This window comes from Heterodontus francisci, chromosome 31 (genome assembly GCF_036365525.1).
Source record: "Heterodontus francisci isolate sHetFra1 chromosome 31, sHetFra1.hap1, whole genome shotgun sequence".
NCBI classification, from domain to species: Eukaryota; Metazoa; Chordata; class Chondrichthyes; order Heterodontiformes; family Heterodontidae; genus Heterodontus; species Heterodontus francisci.
Window position 1 is genome coordinate 38583039 of NC_090401.1, and position 22583 is coordinate 38605621.

General features: G+C 41.9%; 1 protein-coding gene across 3 annotated transcripts in view; it reads left to right on the plus strand.

The window, feature by feature from the left end:
- Positions 1-824: 824 nt before the first annotated feature.
- The window catches only part of srrm1 (serine/arginine repetitive matrix 1), a 55353-nt gene continuing 33594 nt past the window's right edge, over positions 825-22583 (plus strand). For all 3 annotated transcript variants that reach the window (XM_068011334.1, XM_068011336.1, XM_068011335.1), the window contains exons 1-2: positions 825-907; positions 12351-12440. In XM_068011334.1, coding sequence (XP_067867435.1) covers positions 887-907; positions 12351-12440 — 111 coding nt within the window. In that variant the 5' untranslated portion in view covers positions 825-886. The remainder of the gene's footprint in view (positions 908-12350; positions 12441-22583) is intronic.

Sequence of the window (22583 nt, forward strand, 5' to 3'; positions counted from 1 at the left end):
ACTCTCACCTCCGAGGCAGAAGGTTCTGGGTTTAAGTCCCACTCCCAGCACAAAAATCAAGGCTGACACTCCAGTGCAGTACTGAGGGAGTGCTGCTCTGTTGGAGGTAATGTTTTTCTGGTGAGATGTTAAACTGAGGCTCTGTCTGCCTTCTCAGGTGGATGTAAAAGATCCCATGGCATCATTTGAAGGAAGAGCGTGTTACCCCTGTTGTCCTGACCAATATTTAAACCTCAATCAACATAACAAAAACAGATTATCTGGTCATCAACACATTGCTGTTTGCGGGAGCTTGATATGTGGAAATTGGCTGCTGTGTTTCCTACATTACAACAGTGACTACATTTGAAAGTACTGTAAAGTGCTTTGAGGTGGTCAATGGTTGTGAAAGGTGCTATATAAATGCAGGTCTTTTAATCTACGTGTACCTAAAAGCGTGAGGTGGATGTCAACCCGATTAAAACAGGTGCAACTGTGCTTTTAAGAGTAAAAATTTTAAAAGAAAATCTATAAGATTCACTCCAAGCAATCAACACGTGGGAAACGGATAGTGTGCATACGCGCGCCTGTTGGCAGGGGGAGGGGGAGGAGGAGAGAGCGCCCTGGACTAAAATAAAAGCAAAATACTGCGGATGCTGGAAATCTGAAATAAAAACAAGAAATGCTGGAACCACTCAGCAGGTCTGGCAGCATCTGGACGTTCGGCTTTTTCCGTTACCCAAGAGTGTGGCCTCGGCCATTTCCGTCACCTGGTGAGCTCAGCCTCGGCTATTTCCGTCACACGGAATGCGAGGCCTCGGCTATTTCCGTAAACCGGAAGTACTGTGAGGAACAGTCGGGTAAATCGGAAGTGAGCGATCCGGCAGCCCCTCCACAGGCAGACAAGATGGACGCGGGATTTTTCCGCGTAAGTAAAGCAGCGGTCAAGCGGAGCTTGCTTGTCGAGCACAACTAGAAAGTTTATTCGTTGTAGTGACGGCTGAAACGCTTCAAGGGACCGTCGGATTTGCTCTGCTATTTTAAACGCATAAAATTTGGGCCTTTTCCCCCTGAGCACACAAAGCTGCGGATTCGGCCTTAGCAACCGAGCGGGAATGAAAATGGCGGCGGGTGGCAGGCAAGCGTTTGGGGGGAACCGAGCTGTACGATTAGTTTTTGTCTCCCCAGCTCGTCTGTTCAGATTAATTTAATTCAGTTCGCCTTTAATATAACGAGGGAGGTGTCTACCGAATTTTAATTCTAGACGAAGCGCAGGGTGACATTAATTTTCTTGAATAGGCCCCACTGCGGCAGGCGGTGGAGGCAAAGGCTGGGAAAGTGGCCATCTGAGCAAATGTTTTCTCAGCATGTGCTCGAATCTTAACACGATTCCTTCACGCCGCTTGAACGTCTCCGGTCTTTGCACCGAATGCTTCAAGTGTTCTTTTGTTTTTACGATGCAATTATATTTCTTCAGTGGGGCCTGGTTCAGTAACAGCGTGGTTACAAATACAGCGCGGTGCGGTTAAGATTGAAAAATGGACCCAAGTTACCTTGGACACTAGTTTGGGACAACAACTCATGAAAATTATAGTGCTTTAATACTGAACTATAGAAGTTATACGCATTCAATTGGATTCGTGACTCGATTAATTTCAAAGATATAACTCAAAATAACATTATAATTTTCATTGGAATCGGTGATTGCTTTAATGTAAAACAGTTAATCGGGAGTGAGTTACGAAGTTACAATTTATGCTGGATTCTTGGTTTGTATTGTAAGTGTTTTTGTAGTTCAGAATAGATTAAAAGTAAAACATATCTCCAACTCGTGACAATATTGTGTGCTAAGTTTCCCTTTGTTCTGAGTCGAGCGTTGTATGATTGGAAAATCCAAACTTCAGTGTTGCAGATACTGGCAATTTAAGTGCTCGCTCGAGTGTTAAATACAAATTGTCTATGTAAACTCAGCACATGGCATTACGTTATTGAACCATTTGATACCCATTAGCCAGTTCATTCTTTTTGTATCTTAATTCTCCTATCATCGTTTTTGTTTTGAATAACTAACATTTTTGTCTTTTAGCTTGACAAGTGGTAAAAGTTGGTCTCTTTTTTTCCCAAGAACTTTGTGGTCAGCACATGCCATCAATTTGCTGTAAAACAGTCTTTTAAAAAAGGAGAAATAAAAACCAACTCCGAAGAAGGGTCACTGACCCGAAACGTTAACTCTGCTTCTCTTTCCACAGATGCTGCCAGACCTGCTGAGTGGTTCCAGCATTTCTTGTTTTTATTTCAGATTTCCAGCATCCACAGTATTTTGCTTTTACTTTAATAAAAACAAACTGCTGGAACTACTCTGCAGGCCTGGCAGCATGCGTGGGGAGAGAAACATTTCTGGTTTGTCATCTTTCATTAGAACTGGGAAAAGTTAGAAATGTAATAGGTTTTCAGCAAGCGAATGGGGGGAGAGTGGGGCAAAAGAACAAAAGGAGGGCAGGAGAGATCAAATAACAAGGTTTCAGGTTGCAAGGCCAATGGGAGTGGTAAAGGCAGAAGTAGAGAAACACAGTGTATCGAAGGGAGATGTGAATGGCAGGATCATGAAATCTGAAAGCAAAGGGGAAAAAAGAAACAAACCAGTAAAGAAAAAGGAAACAAAATGGGGCCAGCAGTTGTGATATAAAATTATTGAAATTGATGTCTAGACAGCTGTAAAGTGCCCATTTGAAAGATATGTTCGTTGAGCTTCATTGGAACACTGCAGGAGGTTGAGGTCAGAATGGTAGTAAGGTGGAGAATTAAAATGACAGGTGATAGGAAGTTCAAGGTCATGCTTGTGGACTGAATGGAGGTGTTTCATAAAGGGGTCACCGAGCCTGCATTTGGTCTCCCCAATGCTGTTCGTTTGGAGTGTTTGAGGCCTTGGACAGTGAGAAGGGAGGAGGTAAAAGGACAGGTGTTGTGTCTCCTCTTGCATAGGAAGGGGAGGGTGTGTTGGGAGTGAGAGGAGTGGACCAGGGTATTTCCAAGGGAATGGTCCCTTTAGAGTGCTGAAAGGGGAGGGGAAGATGTGTTTGGTGGTGGCATCAAGCTGGAGATGATGGAAATGGCAGGTGATCCATTTAACATGGGTAGGGTGGAAGGTGAGGAGAAAGGGAACACTATTGTGGTTCTGGCAGGCAGAGGTAAGTGAAATGGAATTGATGTGGTCAAGGGCCCTGTCAACCACGGGTGGCAGAGGGAATCCTTGGTTGAGGAAAAAGGAAGACATTGTGTGCTCTTATGAAAGATTGCATCGTCCAAAATGATGCAACAGACAAAGTGGGAGAATGGAATAGAATCCTGTCAGGAAGTGGGAAGTGTTGTCGAGGAGGCTGTGGTAGTTAGTTGGCTTGTAGTGAATGTTGGTTGTTCGCCTATCTCCAGAAATGGAGACTGTGAAGCCGAGACACTCAGAGCGACCGTGTAAAGGTGAGAAGGGTGGAAATTGGAAGCAGTCAATTAAATTTTCCATTTCAGGGCAAGAGCAGGAAATGCGCTGATAGTCATCAGTGTACTGGAAAAAGAGGTGAGGGGGGTGCCTATGTAGGACTGGAACAAGAATGTTTGACATTTACTACAAAATGGTAGGCTTAGCTAGGATCTATGCAGGTACCCATAGTAACACTGGGCACTTTACAGCCTTCATGACAACCATGAGTTCATCAATTTTTGATAACCTCTACTCCCATTTTGTTTGTTTTCTTAGTTTGTCTTTTTCCCCCTTGTTTTACTTTGTTTTCGAATGACAGTTATTCATCCTGCCATTCATGCATTCTCTAGACAAACTTTTGTTTCTTTACTTGTCGCATTACTTGTCCCTTTGGCCTTGCGTCATGAACACTTTGTCATTTAATCTGTCCTGCCCTCCACCCTATTGCAGACCTTTCCTTTGCTTGCTCAAAACCTATTACATTTCTAACTTTTCCCAGTCTGATGAAAGGTCACAGGCCTGAAATGTTTCTCTTCCACAGATGCTGCCAGACCAGCTGAGTGTTTCCAGCATTTTCTTTTATTTGATTTCCAGCATCCACAGTATTTTGATTTTGAAAAGGAGAGAGTTTTTGACCAGGAACCTGAAGTTTACAGACAGCTAAACCTCTTTGATTTCTAGTTAAAATTGAGTCTTTTTCTTGATGTTGCACTCTTAGTTGCAGATGCCGTCTGCGTTAGCAGCCAATAGTACAATTGCATCCTTACTGCACCCCAACCCATGAATTATGCAATTAAAGATTTGGTATATTTCATCCAGCTCAACAACTTGCACTTGTTGAATGTGGAACAAAATTACCCCAAGGTAATTTAGAGACATAAGGAAAAAAATGAATGCTAAGTCAAAGAAAGCAATATTAAGATGGTTGACCAAAAATCTTGGTTGAAGAGCTGAGTTTTTGGGAGGGATGTAGGGCTAGAGAAGTTTAGAAGTGGAAAGGGGTGAGGTAATCAGGGGATTTAAGTACGAGAATTTTAGGTTTTGAGTTATTGGGAACCAATGTGGGTTCATTCGGACAGGATTTATGGGTGAGCGCTACGTGGTGCGGGATAAGGTCTAAGCAGTCATACAAAAGCAAAATACTGTGGGTGCTGGAAATCTTAATTAAAAACAGAAAATGCTGGAAATACTCAGCTGGCGTAACAACTTCGTTTCTCTCGCCACAGATGCTAACGTTTCAGAACTGAAGATATGGGCAGTGTAGTTTTGGATTGGCTGAAGTTTACGGAGGGTGGAAGTTGAGAGATCCACCAGGAGAACATGAGAATAGTGCAGTACTGAGGGAGCCCTGTATTGGAGGTGTCGTCTTTTGGATGAGAAAAGAGACATTAAACTGAGGTCTCACCTGCCTCCTCAAGTGCATGTAAAAGATCCCACAGCACTTTTCAAAGAAAAGCAGTGTGTTCTCTGTGTCCTGGCCGTTATGTATCCCTCAACTGACAGCACGAAAACAGATTATCTGGTCCTTCATTGCTGTTTGTGAGACCTTACTGTGTGCAAATTGACTGTCAAGTTTCCTACGTTACAGTGAAACTTCAAAACTATTGGCTGTAAAGTGCTTTGGGACATCCTGAGGGTTTGAAGTGGCTATATAAGTGAAAGTTGCTATTTTGAGTTTAGGCTGAGGACTGGTCTAATTAGAATATTTAAAATGATTAAGGAATTCGATAGGGTCGATACAGGGAAACTATCTCTTCTGCTTAGGGAATCTAGAATGAGGGAGCACAATCTTAAAATTAGAGTTAGGCCATGTAGGAGTGAAACCAAGCACTGTTTCATACAACGTAATGAAAATCTGAAACTTGCTCCCCTGAAAGTTTGTGGTTGCTGGGTAAGTTGAAATTTTCAAGACTGAAATTAAGTAATTATCGGGTATATGGAACAAAGTTGTAGAAATGGAGCTGGGGTACAGATCAGCCATGATCTAACTGGTATGGGCACGAGGCTGAATAGCCTATTCTTTTTCCTACTGGTCCTATGAAAGTGTGTGGTCTTTGAGATGGAGAGGAAATTGGTGCTGGAAACTTGGTTCAGGGTTGGAGTGCTGGAATTGGGAAGTGGCTCAGACTCATATGGGGGGTGAGGATGGAATCATGGAGGGTACAGTTTGATGTCTTTGGTCTCCCCAATGTTTAACTAGGGGAAATTGGGACTCATTGAGTCTGATAGCATGGGCATTGGATTGGTCTGGCGAAGTGGAACTGGGTATCAACAGTCCATATGTGGAAGCTGATGCCATCTCTGGACGATACCAGCAAGGGGCAACATGTAGAAGAAGGGGAGAACTGGATGCATCAGTGTAGGGGTGGGAAGAGAAGGCAATGCCAGATGAATTGTGATTATGATTGAATAAGTAAGAGTAGAATAGAGGGTAGTTCACTTTTTGCTGTCATCTTAGTCTGTAAATGTTGAGCTTCTCTAATCTCCTGTAATGTGTTATCCCATTAATGTTGATCAGTCTTGTTGCTTGTGTCTAATGCAGCTGTATCTTTTTTGCAAATAATCATAGCATTGTTAGCTATTTTAATTGCTTTATAACATTGCACATTGAAAGTCTCATGCAACACTGTTACTTCCAGGTCTTGCTTCAGATCTCCGTGTGCTGATTTAGTTTCATTCATTGTATGCTTATAATTAAGTCCTTTTCCCTCCTACCCTGCATTTAGTAATCCATGCTATGGTAAAAATCCTTGGATAGATGTCTATAAGTACAAGTCCACATTATCTCTGATATGTCTCTGAAATATTAAGGCATCACAGCCAAATTGTATTCTACTATTAACGAGTATATGCAGACATATTTTTTCCAGCAGGGGTCTGTGGATCAGTCAAGAGCAGGATTTAAAAAAAAATCTTCTTACCCCGGCTGCACTTTCCCACAAGATTGTGAGCCTCAACAAGGTTATGGTGCTTACCACTGTTTTAGCTGAAATTAGAATAGACCTGGGATTGCATTTAGGACTTTTTGGTCTTTGTGGGTTGATGCTACAGCACTCACTGTATTATGTATGGTAATGCACTTTTTAATCTTGCAATGGCTTTCTGACAGTTTTTCTCAAGTCATTGGGCATTGTTCACGTGGAGCCACTCAGTAAAAAGTGGAAATCCACTTAATGTTGAGATGATTTTAAAAACACAATTTCAGTACCATGAATCAAAATTCAGAGGAAAGTTTGAGGTTTTTTTCTGGCTTCTAATTAATCTGAATCCCTTTCTCTTCCATTGATCAGATTACAAGACAGCATTAATCATAAGGTATCCTGTATAATTTATATACTGAATACATATTTAATTTTAAATGCCCTTGCTTTAACAGTGAGCTGTTGAGGTAGTGTGACATGAAAAATACAGCAGATTGTAGCATATATAAGTGCATGGTGTTGAGATTAATTTTTGTTTTGGTAATTTGTTTCTAATGCAGATACATGAATTCCATCTTTAGTGTAAACATCTTTAGTACTCAGGTGGTTGGTGTGATATTCAAAATCCATGTCTGGTAAATTCTGAAAGTATAACTCATTTGTTTTATGCTACAACTGCCATTTAGCTATTTTAATTTTTTGTATATGGCGAAGGTTTAGGACTTTCTTTGAAACACGATTTTATTTTCTTCATAAACTAATTGAGCTTTCTTTTTAAGTTTAGTCCAATAACTTCGCTGCAATTTGTAAATCCTACAGATCATAGAATGATTACAGTACAGAAGATAGCCATTTGGCCCATCATGTCTCTGCCAGCTCTTTGCAAGAGCAACTCGCCTAGTCTCACTCCCTGCCTTTTCCCTTGTAGCCCTGCAGATTTTTTCTCTTCAGATAATTATCCAATTCTCTTTTGAAAGCCTTGATTGAATCTACCTTGGCCACACTCAGGCAGTGCATTTCAGATCCTAACCACTTGCTGTGTGTAAAAAAAAAAGGAAAATGTCCTCATGTAGTGCTTTTGCCAATCACCTTAAATCAGTGTCCTCTGGTTCTGGATCCTTCAGGCAATGGGAACAGTTTCTCCCCACCTACTCTGTCCAGACCCCTCATGATTTTCAACACCTCTATCAAATCTCTTAATCTTCTCTAAGGAGAGCAGATCCAGCTTTTCCAACCTATTCAGGTAACTAACGTTCCTCATTCTGGAACCATTCTCCTGAATCTTCTCTGCACAGATATTAGTGTATACATTGCATTCCTCTTTTGTATTTTATGAATGTGTTTTTTACTTACAACTGTTAGTTTGTCAGGGTTACCAGGACCTCATTTTTCTGTGAAGATTGAATGTGTTTCCATGCAAACCTTACTTCTTGGGTCATCTGGTTCAACACTTAAATTATAATAAAAACAAAATACTGCGGATGCTGGAAATCTGAAATAAAAACAAGAAATGCTGGAACCACTCAGCAGGTCTGGCAGCATCTGTGGAAAGAGAAGCAGAGTTAACGTTTCGGGTCAGTGACCCTTCATTGAGTGGTTCCAGCATTTCTTGTTTTTACTTAAATTATAATATTGTACATGATTGACTTTGCACAGATATTGACTCATACCAAGAAATTTTAGCAGAAAAATTATATTCTAAGGTGATAAGTGGTGATTGATGACCTCTGTGTATATGGGCTGGAAGTAGTGACCTTATTTTGTATCTACAACTTATAGTTCTTATTTAATATGAAGAGGCGGTGAATAATGTTTATTTGAAAGATCCTTTAGGCTCATACAATTTGATGAATATTGTTACAGGTTTCAAAATTATTTGGCAAAGCTGGGAGTTGATAAATCACTAGAATGCCAATGCAGTAGAAATCTTATTTTGGGTGGGGGAGTAATCTTTTGTTGCAAGTCAAGGTGAATGGAGTGACGTTTTGACACTGCTTGAAGTACTCTTAACTCAAGTATAGCTCAGGCAAGAAATAGTAAGCTCTCTACCTAATTCCAGATTCTGCAACAGTGCCAATATTTCCATTTCCCATGCTAGCCATCCTAGGAATTTTGCTGAATAGTTTTGCCATTTGTTACCAAATTATAGGGAATTATATCTGGTGAACCCGCAGCCACAAGTAACTGGGCTGAGACTGCTCAGTCATTTCTTTAAGGCACCTTACAAAGAGAGGAGATTGTTTAATCCCATCACCCTGTTCATCAAATCGGCATTGGAAACTGGCTAGCACTTTTACCATGTGGGCATTAATTTATATTAAATAATTCATGCTTCAGAACTTTGTTCAGTTTTCATTAAGTGCTGATTTTAATTTAAAGCTACTTTTTGCCAAAGTTGTGCTACCTCAATTTATTGGAAATTGTCGCATCTTTTGCATCCATTGTATTTTTAACTGCAATAACAATGATTTAAGTGACTAGTTTGCTAATTTTGCACATTTTTATCCTATCAACAGAAGGAGTTTGCAAGTTCTCCCTGTGACCGTGTGGGTTTCCGCCGGGTGCTCCGGTTTCCTCCCACAGCCAAAGACTTGCAGGTTGATAGGTAAATTGGCCATTGTAAATTGCCCCCAGTGTAGGTAGGTGGTAGGAGAATGGTGAGGATGTGGTAGGGGATATGGGATGAATGTAGGAATAGTATAAATGGGTGTTTGTTGGTCAGCACAGACTCGGTAGGCCGAAGGGCCTGTTTCAGTGCTGTACCTCTCTATGACTCTAAAATAACCCATTGCTTAAATCTTCTAAACTGTAGCATGTTTTTAAAAAAAAAACTATTTTTTTTAAAAAAACTATTTCATTTAAAGAGCTACCCTGATGACTCAACAAATTTGTCCACTGAGTAACTGAACTATACAGACCAAGGTTATCTCAGGTTTGATCCCATTTCTTTGATCGTTGGTACTGGTATTAAAATTGGCTTCTGCTCCCCTAGGTTAGGAAGTGCTGCTGTATGGAGGTTTTGTTGGGACTTGGCTGTGAAACCCTCTATGGATGAAATGCCTGTTGGCACATGCTATCTAGGTTTGCCTACAGATTAACAGCCGCCTGGGTAAGGTGTTGGAGGGTGTCTGTGTAACTTAACTCCAGTTAGTATCTTTGGGGGAGGAAAGAGGAGGAATTCTTGCATTTTCAACTTGGTGTGACTCAAAAATTACATTCTCTTATTTTGTTAAGAATTCCTCAAGGGAGTTCACCAATGGCTAAGTTGGTAAAGACCAACTGTGGAATGGAATGAAACCATATGGAACAGAAGGTCTAATTTGTCTGTGTTATGGTGGCTGCTGTCATAATGACAGAAAGGGCTTTGCAGTTGATCTCAGTTAAGTGATGTAAACTTAATTTATTCTAATTTCATTACTATTTTGTTCATTAGCATGTAGTAGAGTACACATCTTCAATCTGAAGGTTAGGAATTTGAGTCCTATTGATGCCCAGTCAATTATTGTTGGTTGAATGCTAGATGGAATATCTTGAAGAGGAAAAACTGAAGGTTGATCTTTAGTGTGGAAGCAAACTTGTGAATGAGAACATTGGAAGCTGTGGAGAACTTGGTGGCTGGATAGTGTTGTAGTTTTGATTATGGTGTGTGAGGGCTTCTATCGCAAACAAATTGAATTTGCATGATTATAGATAGAATCATAGAAAGTTTAAGACATAGAAAGAGGCCACTTGGCCCATCGTGTCCTGTCCGGTATGTCTGTGGGCAGGAAAAATCATCCAAGAATTTGGATAGATACACAAAAGCATAGATGGTACATCTAACTGAAACCTTGACTTGGGAATGCGAAATGTCAAGACGGTTTGTCAAATTTTGTAGATGTTCCACTTGCCAGCACAGATCGCTTAGAACAAAAAAAAACTTCCATGTTACCAAAAATAGGGTTTAAGAACATAAAATTAGAGTTCTTATTATCTAGAAATGTTTGTTTAAATTGTACATTTAAGATAAATTGGGAAATGAAAATTGGTTCAGAAAAAGTGCATTCCAAAAATATATTTTTCAAAGTTGTTCAAATGTGGCTGTGTTGTGATATTAAGATCCGCAAATGACAGTCTCATTTCACCTTTTCACTGTATTAGCTGATATCCAGGGCAACATTTGGTTATCTCAATTAGCCTCAATCCCCATGGTTTAGGTGGGAGTGGTGGTGGTGGGTTCCCATTCCTGATCAATATCCATTGAACCTTTACTGGAAAATTTATCCATGGTCATGTTGAGTGAGGAAAGGATACAGCACGGTTGTGTTCCATTCTGTAGTGTAATTGCCTTCTGATATTGTCTAGGCTTACAACTAAAGAATATATACATGGCTGAGATATCTGAGCGCTGCCAGTGACTCATGGAACTGTACTCGAACAAGAATCGGTGCCTTTGGAAAAGCAGGAGAGAAAATTGTACTAGGAAGGATTAATTAAAAGAAGCTGCAATTAATTGGTGTATTGATTATGAATTGAGAGTTGGGTCTATTTCTGTGTGTGATGACTAATTTGGCTCTTTATTGTACATGAACAGTGAATTGCAAGAATTTATTTAACTCCTTACCAAGAAGTTATTGAGCAAGAACTGAACAGAATACAGTTTGTACAACTAACAATTACTTTATTACACTATTTTGCAATCAAAGGCAAAACTGATGTCAGCTTATTGCAAACAGTAGTTAGAGTAATTCGTTAAGTTTTCTGCTGTAGTTCAGGACTATAGTATCATAGCCTCAGCTGGGTTCAATTTAGTGTAGCATCTTCATTATCAATGTCGAAGGTTACAGTATATGCTTGGCAGTGTTAATCCTTTTCAGTTCGTGCAGCGAAGTACAAATAGCTATTATGCTTTTCCTGTTTTAAATCTAATATATTGGATGCATTACACATAAAAGAAAACTGTTTTGACTAGTTGTTTAATTGCAATATCTCCCAGGCCAACACCTTCCTGATGATGCTCCTTCAGACCCCATAGAAAGGTTTGAGTGCAGAGTGGCATGAAATAGCGATTTAAATGCAAATTTACTGTAATTGGCAAAAAGAACCAGAAGTGAGATGAGAATTTATTTTACACAGCGAGTTGTGATCTGGAATGCACTGCTTGAAAATGTGATGAAAGCAGATGCAGTAATAACTTTCAGAAGGGAATTGGATAAATATGTGAAAGAGAAAATTGCAGCGCTAAGGAGAAAGAGCTGGGGTTGGGCAGAATTGCAGAGGTTTTGATGGGCATGGCATTAACAATTATGTAATTAAAAGGGACCCAACACTCTTAACAATCAGACTTAATTTTCTATGGAGCATTAAAGGACAATTAATATGCAAATCCAGCAAGTACTTAAGAATAGCGGAGGCCTAAAGGCAAGATGCAGTTTCTGAGAAGCAAACAGAGAACTGCAAATCGCCCAGCAACCTCTGGTGGTTCTTAACAGCATAACTTGTTATAGAGTCATAGAGAGATACAGCACCGAAACAGGCCCATCGGCCCACCGAGTCCACGCAGACCATCAGCCACCCATTTATACTAATCCTATATTAATCCCATTTTTCCTTCTCACATCCCCACCTTCCCTCAATTCTCCTACCACCTACCTACAGTAGGGGCAATTTTTTTACAATGGCCAATTTACCTATCAACACGCAAATCTTTGGCACGTGGGAGGAAACTGGAGCACCAGGAGGAAACCCACGGGGTCACAGGGAGAACTTGCAAACTCCTCACAGGTAGTACCCAGAACTGAACCCGGGTCGCTGGAGCTGTGAGGCTGCGGTGCCAGCCACTGTTGGCTGATTTTGTGTATTAATAATGGCGTGTGTCGTTCATGTACTGTTTCCACTAGTCATACTGGGGAGAGATATAGTACTGTAATTCCATTTTTTAAAAGTGAGTTGACAACATAAGGCACTCTAACTAGTATTTTTTATTTCTCCTATAGGGAACCAGTGCAGAACAAGACAACCGTTTCAGCAACAAACAGAAGAAACTCCTAAAGCAGTTGAAATTTGCAGAATGTCTTGAGAAAAAGGTAGTGTATACTCATTTTACCTTGCGTTAATAGTTATGTACTTTTCAGTACAACCACAACAACTTGCATTTATATGATGCCTCTACCATAGTAAAATATCTTCAAAGGAGTGTTAAACAAAATTTGGCACCAAGCTAAATAAGATGGGACACATGACCAAGCTTGGCCGAAGTGGTACGTTGTAAGTAATGTCTTAAAGGAGGGGAAAGGAGGCAGAGGCGTTTAGGAAGGGAATTCCAGAGCTTACGACTAAGCCAACAGAAGGCACGGCTGCCGATGGTTGAAAACCGGTGTGCAAGAGGCCAGAATTGGAGGATCTCAAAGGCTTGAAGGGCTGGAGGAAGCTACAGAGATTTGGAGGGGTGAGTCCCTGGAGGGACTTTAAAATAAGGATGAGAATTTTTAAATTGTAGTGTAGCTGGACTGGGAGCCAGATAAGGTTAGCAAATGTAGATGTGATGTGTAAATGGGACTTGGTGTGGGCCACGGAGTTTTGCATCAGGCCAAGTTTATATAGGGTGGCAGATGGGAGGTTGTCCATGAGAGCATTGGAATAGTTGTGTCTCAGCAAAGGTGATGTTTTTGGCAGCAGATGAACTGAGGCAGGGGTGGAATCTATCAGTGAGAGTGTGGATGTTGGCAGTCTTGGTGATGGAGCGGATATGCTCATCCAGTACTGGATGTTGGATAAGCAGTGTGTCAAATCAGACAGTAGGGTGGTTGAAGGAGGGTGTTGTTAGAATTGTCGTCAGTGTACATGTGGAACCTGATAGCGTACTGTTCACTCTTTAGACTCTCAGAAAGTTACACTTGTCATGCTCTATTCCAGCACTAAACCTGAAATTTTGATGACACGTATTCAGTTAAAAACAAGCACTCCTTTAGAGATTAAGTTTAGACGTGTACTGATTCATGTTGCAGCCAGTGAGTGGGTTACATCATAGTTAAATGTTTTTGGGTCAGGCAGAAACCTGTTTAAACATGTCAGGCTAACCCCCCCCCCCCACCCCCACCTGCCAAGATTGAGGCACACAGTATTTTGCCACATGAACAAAAACTTAAAATTGCAAGCCCTGACTGGAAAGACATTTGCATAGTACCAGACAATGTTGAAACAATGGGGATCCAGCAGTTGCTTCCCCAATACACAAGTGGTCAGCCCAGTTTTAGTCACATGACTGGCTGTTCCAGAAAATTTGAACTTCCAACAAAGGATTTTGAAGACAGAACGCAGTGTGCTCATGGACTGAGAACATCTCCTCTCCTGTCTGCCTGCCTCCATCTCTTTCCCACGGAGCTGAATCTTGTGAAGACACGTAAACTCCAAGAAAATCTCCTACATGAGCAAGGTTTACGAAGAATACTGGGCCCCAATGAAACGCAAGACCATATCTTCAATCAAAAGACTACAGTGAGCTCGAAACAGTAACAAGATATTGCCTCAAACTGTTCTACTTTTCTTCTCTTTTCTGTCCTTATATGTGTCTTGCGTGCACAAGCTAGCGTGGGCATGTATATCCGTAGGCGTTAACCGTATTAGAGTTTAAGGTTTAATAAATTTCATCTTTAAACCACAGAAAGTCTGTTTATACTCATTTCTTTGTTCACAACTTTCCAATTATAAGGCAAAGATTTACAAAGGGGGAGCTCAAACCAGTGTGTTTAAAATAAACCCTGTTACAATAAAACCAGGTAAAGATGATAACAGACCCCATGACACCTTTCGCACCTGGTCGTAACAGAAGTTGGGGGCTCGTCCAGGATTGTTAGGCACAGACAAACGAGCGAAATTGGAAGCGGGGAGCCAAATTGTTACCAATCAAAAAGAGCAAATCAGTACGGGTTTTCTTGTAGTTGTGCGTGATTGTATACTAACATGTCTGCAACTGAAGCTTTTAGCTCTCCAAACCAGGGTGAAGTAACTTTTGATAAGTTAAAAGCACTATCTATGGAGGAGTGAGAAAAATGGCTGAACAGTGTGAGATCACTGTACGTGGCTAGGAAGTCTGAACTCCTGAGGCTAATCGTCAACTATTTTTTTCCCCTTGAATCTGCAGAAAAAGAGGCAGTGTTAGAAGCAGAGCCAGAGAGGGTACTGCTAGCAAAGATACAATTGAAACAAAGGAAACTTGAATTAGAAGACGGGGAGAGAGAGGACAGGAGAGGGAGAAAGGGGGCATTCCAAAAGGAACGTGAAGAAAATAAAAGGCAGGAGAGAGAGAATATTCTGGAAAGAATGCGTAGAACGAGAGTTGAAGTGGCTTGAGTTAGCTAAGGGGTGATGGAGTATTTCCAGTGAATATAGGCCAATACGGAGCAGCATAATTCAGGACTGGGTACAAAATTGCTAAAATGTGCCCAACTAATTTCAAAATACATCTTACTCATTGAAGAAGCATTTTTCGTGTCTTTCGAGAAACTGGCAAGGCAACTCAAATGGCCAGCTGAGACCTGGTCTCTCATTGCAAAGCAAACTAACAGGAAAAGCCCATGAGGTTTATTCCTTGCTGTCAGATGAGAGTTCATCAAACTATGAACTGACCAAAAATGCTATCCTCAGTAGAGGCCTGCTACCCGACCCAAACCTGACTGGAACCGACGATGTGTCGGGTTGGGGTCGGGCCCATCTCCAGGGTCTGGCTTTTAAAAAAAAAACTTAACTGAGCTGGGAGTCCGAGACGAAACTGAGACTGCGCAGTGAGCGACTGACGTCACTGTGACGTCATCATGCATGCGCTGCAGCTTCGTGGAGTTACCCAGTCGGAAGGTAAGTAAACGGATGGTCAGGGTGGGGTCGTGTCTGGCTCTGAGCTAAATCAGAGGGACTCTGGCTGGGTCAGGCTCGGGTCCGCTGTGGCTCGGGTCGGGTTCTTTTTTCCCGACCTGAGCAGGCCTCTAATCCTCGGGGCATATGAATTAGTACCCGAAGCCTACCGCCAGCAGTTTAGAACCCTCAAAAAGCAAGCCAATTGAACTTATGTGGAGTTTGAATGAAGCGAGCAGTGGCTTTAAAAATACAGCTCAGCTATGAGACTCAGAAGTAATCCTGGTAGAGGAATTTAAAAACACTCTCCCATTCTCAATAAAAGCTCATGTCGAGGACTAGTGGGTTCAGAGAGCCCTGCAAGCAGCTGTTCTTCCCGATGAATTTGCTTTAATTTATGTCAGTTTCCCAGGGGAGAACCTTTCCTGATCACCCCCACAAATTCGAAAAGGACAAAGGGTGGGAAGGTGATATCTGTCCAGGCAGTCCTGGAAAGGAAAGCAGGAGACACGAAAAAAGGAAGGTGCTGGGAGCAAGAGAGAGTCTCGGAGACATGTGTGCTTCCATTGTAATAAGGTAGGGCATTTAAAAGCTGACTGCTGGAAACTAATGTGGAAATCAGGGCACATCTGCTGAGTGGCAATGGGATCCTGATGCAAAGCACAGCAGAACAAGCTGTGGCTTTAACTGCAGTAAGAGTGCAATCCAGGAAGCTTACTGCGGCCAGTGCAGGAAAAGCTAATAGGATTCCTGAAGGTTATCAGGGTTTTGATATTTGAAGGGAAAATAGCCTCATATCCCTTGAGTGGGGCAAGCAAGCGCATAGTGATTCTTAGGGACATGGGGGCCACTAGATCCCTTTTACTGGGAAAAGGCCTGCCCTTTTCCCCCACAGAGTGCAGTGAACACCAAAATGGTGGTGAATGGTATTGGAGGGCAGTGTATGTCTGTACCTGTGCACTGGGTCCACCTGGAGTGTGACCTAGTTTCGGGACCGATGACTGACTGTAGGGATCGTCCCTAGTTTGCCTGTGGACGGGGCTGACCACCTAGGTAATGATCTGGCGGGGGTGAAGGTGGTTGCCCTCTTTCCCCCCCCGCGCCAATAGTGAAGGAAAGACTGCAGGAGGTAGGGCGGTGACAGGAGACTGTCCCTTGCAGAGTCCCTGAATGTGTAGTGTAGTCAGGCCATGATCAAACCAGAACCACCACCCCACCCCCCCCAGAGGTGACTGCATTGACACTGCAGGCAAATGACCATGAGGTCTACCTGTCTGAGACTTTCTTTGGAAAGTTAGGAGACCCAGGGAATGAATTAAATGGATTTTCCCTAGGTGAGGCTCAGTGAGTCAACTCAGTATTGCGAGAGTTAGCACAGGCTGCCCAGTCTGAAGCGGGTGGGGGGAGAGTCCCTGACTGCTACTATTTAAAGAATGAGGTACTGATGAAATGGCGTTCTCCTTGCCCTCAGGTCTGCGAGGAGTAGACAGTAGTTCACCAGTTAGTGGTAACAGAGGTACCGGGGAGAGATATTAAGTGCCCACTGCAGTAGCTGTACATGCTGGCAGCAGCAGTTTGACTGGCCAAAACGCCACAAAGATGCGGTGGAGTATTGCAGGAGTTGCCACATGTGCCAGTTTGAGGGGAAACCCCAACCTACAGTGAAACCTGCATCCCTAAGTGCTGTACCAGTGTTAGGAGGACCCTCCAGCAGAGGGCTGTTGAACTGTAAGGGACTGCCGCCAAAACAAAAGGGGACAGGCAGGCACATGGCTGTCAAAAGTTTAGAAAGAGAAGGGGAAAAAGCGACCAAAGGAAGTCTGGGAAGAATCCCAGATGAAAACCCCTCCCGCCCGGTCAACCAACCTAGAAAAATGTGAAAAGTTAGACCCCACATCCTCCTATGTAAATGCAGACTCTAGAAGCACCCCACCAGAATTGCTAACAGCATTTACAGGAACCTGCAGAGACAAAGATATCTCTAGGTGGCAGAGAAACTGAGGGTGATGCCCCACCTAGTCATAGTGTCTCAAGAGAATGCAGCTAAGTCTGCACAAATACCTGCAGGCAGGAGTGTCCGAAAGACTCCCTCACAGTCATAGGAAAAGGGAACCACCCCATCCCCTGAAGCCAAAAGTCTTTGCATGACCAAGTGCAGGATAGACCCGCCCCCCAACTAACACTCCTGAGGGAAAAAAGGGGGAAATTAAAGCAGCCCTGGCACCCAGAACAGACTCTTTTTAATGAGCTTTTCGATTGGTGAATGGAAATGAATGAGAGAAATGGGTTTCTTTCTGTATCTTGTATTTCTCTCAAACTCTGTAATGAAATTCGCTGTTTTCTTCAAATCGCATTTCATTCCCCTGGGTGTGGAGGTGTCCGGCAAACCCCCCCACCTGCCAGGATTGAGGAACACAGTATTTTGCCACATGAGCAAAAACTTAAAATTGCAAGCCCTGACTGGAAGGACATTTGCATAGTGTCAGACAATGTTGAAACAATGGGGACCCAGCAGTTGCTTCCCCAATACACAAGTGGTCAGCCCAGTTTTAGTCACATGACTGGCTGTAGAGAATTTGAACTTCCGACAAAGGATTTTGAAGACAGCGCAGTGTGCTCATGGACTGAGAACATCTCTCCTGTCTGTCTCTATCTCTTTCCCATAGAACTGAATCTTGTGAAGACAAGCAAACTCAGAAAAAAATTCCTATGTGTACAAGGTTTACGAAGAATGCTGGGCCCCAACGAAACGCAAGACCATATCTTCAATCAAAGACTACAGCTCGAGAAACAGTAACAAGATATTGCCTCAAACTGTTCTACTTTTCTGTCCTTCTTTGCGTGTATGTATCACGTGTGCATGCTAGCATGGGCGCATCGTATATCCGTAGCCGTTAACTGAGTCCCCCAGGCATCTTTCGCACCTGGTCGTAGTACATCATAGAATCATACAGCACAGAAGGAGGCCATTTGGTCCATTATGCTCCTGCAGGCTCTTTTAAAGAGCTATCCAATTCGTCCTGCTTCCCTGTTCTTTCCCTATAGACCTACAAATTTTTCCTTTTCAAGTATTTATCCAGTTCTCTTTTGAAAGTTACGATTGAATCTGTTTCCACCAACCTTCTAGGCAATTCATTCCAGATTATAATTTTTTTAAATGCAGCAAGTTACCTCTTCTCTGGTTCTTGTGCTAATTACTTTAAATCTGTATCCCCTAGATACTGACCACCTGCCATTGGAAACCGTTTTTCCCTATGTACTCTATCGGAGCCCTTCATGATTTTGGATACTTCTATTGACTTAGTCTTCTCCTGCTGTAAAGAGATCAACTCTAACTTCTTCGCTTTTCCTCATCACTGAAGTCTCTCATCCTGGCGCAATTCTAGTAAATTTCTTCTGCACCCTCTCCAAGGCTTTGACATCCTTCCAAAGTGTGGTGCCCATAATTAGCTTAAGCCTAATTAAGGGTTTATAAAGGTCTAGCGTAACTTCCTTGCTTTTGTACTCGATGCCCCTTTTTTTATAAAGTCAGTTATGCCATTAGTTTTTTTTTAACAACATTTGCAACTTGTCTTGTACCTTGTCTTCAAAGATTTGTATACATAAACCCTGAAGTGTGTTCCTGCACCCCCTTTTGTTACGACCGAGGCGTCTTTTCCTCCACTTCTCCACAGGTCGCAACATATATTTAAAAAAATGTTTACTTCTTACACTGAAAGTTACAGAAATTCTCTCTGCGGGGGTAAATTACCAAAAAAAGACAAGAGGAGGCAGCATCCACAGTATTTTGCTTTTATTCTCAAAATGTGGATGTTTTATCAAACATTTTGAGTCCATATACACAACATCAGCCTTACTGCCTTCATCAGTGCTCTCTGTTACTTCAACATTTCTAGCGCTGCTCTCACATTGAAAGATTGGAAGTTTGTGGCCAGAGCCTCTGCCTTCTCCACACTTGCTTCTCTTTGCAACCTAGGGTGCATCCCATCCAGATGGGAATGACTTTTCTACTTTGAGCACTGCCAACCTTTTAAATAGCTCCTTTTATATTTATCCTATCCAGTTTCTTTACTACCTCCTCTTACTATGACATTGGCAGTTTCTTCCTTTGCAGTGAAGGCAGATGCATTTAGTACCTCAGTATTGCCCTCTGCCTCCACAAGATTGCCTTTTTTGTCCCTGCTCTTCCTTGACCGCGCTTTTACACATGTTAATGAAAGACTTCTGGATTTCTTTATGTTACAGCTATTCAAACCTTGCACACTCCCCTCCCCCCATTTCTTTTTCAGTTCTCTTTTGTGCTTTCTGTTCATGTCTAATGTAATTGCTTTTTTCTTAATGAAACGTCTACCTTTATTGGAGAAGCATTTGCACACGTTTTCACAGCTTATGTACACAAACTTCCCAAGCCTCCATACTCTCAACCTCCCAGTCCTAACAGCACTTTGGGTGTACCTACACCCCAAGGACTGCAGTGGTCAAGAAGGCAGCTCACCACCACCTTCCCGAGGCCAATTAAGGATGGGCAACAAATTCTGGCCTAGCCAGCGACGCCCACATCCCACGAATGAATATAAAAAAAAATGCATAAACCGATGACCCCATAAAGAAAAATGTCAATCCCGATGTACAAAAGTATTAAAATCAAGAAGGTGGTTTCCTGTACCAGTGTCATTGCTGTTCGTCACTTTCATTTCTGGTCTGTTGCCCATCATCCGCTGTCCTCTTCCATCTGGCATAGTCTGGTCTACTGGCATCCACTGTCCCATATGCCACTCGAGCTCTGCTGGGATCTTTGCTGCTCATTGCTTTGCTGCTACCTTCAGATCTGCTGCCATCATTTCTTAATTTGCTTTTGTTGCAGTTGTAGGTTTGAACACTTGGAAGTTTCGACAGGAGCTCTTTAAACTTCCAGGTACTGGAGGACTGGTAAAGGTGACTTAGTGATTGATGCAACAGAACTGCACCCTTGGTCTATATCCATTAATTGTGGAGCCAACCTGTCCAGTCCTTTAGGCCTTTTAACTTTATACTTGCTCACTAGCTATTAGTGAATTCTGTACTTGGACCCTTAAATCTATGATTCTCTACATACAGTTCCTTGCTTCTTGCCATTTAGAAAAAATCTGCTCTCTCTGTCTTAGGTTCAAGGGGAATGGCCTTATATGTTCCCACTTTGAACTCCAGTTGCCACTGTTCTGTCTATTCACTTAATCTATCAATGCCTCTTTGCAATTTTCTGCTCTGTCTACACTATTTACTGTGCCACTTAACTTTAAGGGGTAAATCACATCCTGTGAATTATCCCTAGTCTCTCCCTCATAACCAGTTCCATGCCCATGTCATTAGGTTGCTTCCATATGCTTTCATTTTTGTTTGGTCTCTTGTGTTGAACCTTATTGAATGTTTTCTGGAAGTCCATATTTAAAAAAAAAAATGCATAAGCACTCTCATCTACTACAATTTTTTACCTGAAAAAAAAAATCAGTTAGGTTTGTTCGACATGATTTCGCCTTTACTAATCCACTTTGACTGTCTGAGTGTTTGTTTGACCAAATGCTCAGTTACTCTATCCCTCATAAATTCTCGTAACTGCCTCTACCAACACCCCCCCCACCCACCCCACCCAAAAACAGATTTTTCAACAACAGGTCTATAGGCCTATAAATTCCTAAATTATCTCTCACCCTTCTTGAATAGTGGAGTGACATTGACAGTTTTTCAATCCAAGGGTTCAATATAATGGTGGTTCGAGGTAGTTGAAATATTTCTCTAATCAAATGAAATTCACTAAATTGCTGTCGGTCATCTTGGAGAAGATTACAACTTCACTAAGTTGAGGTTTTGGATCGTGAGTTGCTTAAGCAGTTTTTTTTGGAGAGGAGACAACATAATGGTAAAGGTCTAATAAGTGACCAAAAGCATTGTGCAATTGTGGAAAAAACGGTACTGTCAGTTGTTTGTATACCAGGCACCCCCAAGATATAGCTAGGCTTTCAATTTGAGAGAAAAATCTGTTGCGAGCATTGATAGACATTTCAAAACTAAGCTGCTGCTTATGCTGCGACCACTTGGCTGGTAGTTTTTTTTTTGCTTTAGAAGGCGTTCTGAGATATTAAGTGAAATGGCGTGAATAGAAACTATTTCCGTTGACTGAGGATTGTAGGTCTAGGGGACATAATCTAAAAAAAATTAGAGCCAGACCTTTCAGAAGACACTTCTACATAGTGTCAGAAGTTTTAAATGCTTGTGATGGAGTTTGAGACCAGTGAAGGAGCATATGCAAGCTGTTGTCTCAACAGAGGACTAATTGAATTTTCTGTTAGGTGCACTGACTCTGGTTTCAAAGCATTTATTTTTGAAACAGTCCCTAACTAAAAGTGAAACTAAACTTCAGAGTTCTGGGGAGACAACTGGTTGGAACCAGCTAAAAGACAGTCATCTGACCAGAGTGATCCCCAGATCACAAGATTGCACAGTTCGAGCAGGCTGCAGGCAGTGTTTTGCAGAAGAGCTGCAGAGTGGAAGCTGAATTTGGGAGCTGGCCATTGGCAAATACAAGTTGCTGCAACTGATTTCAGTAACAAAGAAATACTGGTGGATCTACACCATCAAGACTGTTGTGAGCAGACTTGAGATTCCGAGTAGTGTGCTGTTTTTGGTGGAAATTGTACCTGTGGAGTTTGAGATTGAAAGGGAACTGCTGCTGGGTGAAACTTGCAGACTGCATCTTGGAAGATAGGATCTGGAGATTTACCTGAAGAAGTTCAGACCTTGTGAAGGACTTTGTGGCTGTAATTGGTGCCATTTATGCTGAGGGGACTGCCCAGTAAATCAGTGAGATCTATCTTAGTTGTATTAATTAACGTGCAATCTGTAAAATATATATTGGCTGTGATTTCTGTTATTTCATGTTTAATTTATGTTGTTTTTAGTTTATTAAAGTAAAAGTTACATAAGTGAAATCTTGTCCATTTGTTTTTTTATTGGGAACATTTGATAAACTTGGTGCTTTTGGTTTGTTGATCTCCATGTGGATCATAATATTCTCTCCAAGCAGCAGTTGATGCTGGATCGGTTAATTTTTAAATCTGAGATTGATTTTTTTTTTGTTCACCAAAGGTATTAAGGGTTATAGGGCAAAGACAGGTATATGGAGTTGGGTTGCAGATCAGCCATAATCTCATTCAAAATAGTAGAACATGCTCGAGGGGTTAAATGGCCTGTTTGAGAGATTTTAATGTAAAGCAACAAATGTGCAGTAGAAATTAGAGGGGAAAAGGGGCACTTGGTGAAATGAAAAACTTTCTTCTCTTTAGTTTGTGTTGAAATATTCAGCATGGAGATTTTTTTTGGGAGGGGACCTTTTCAAAAACCTG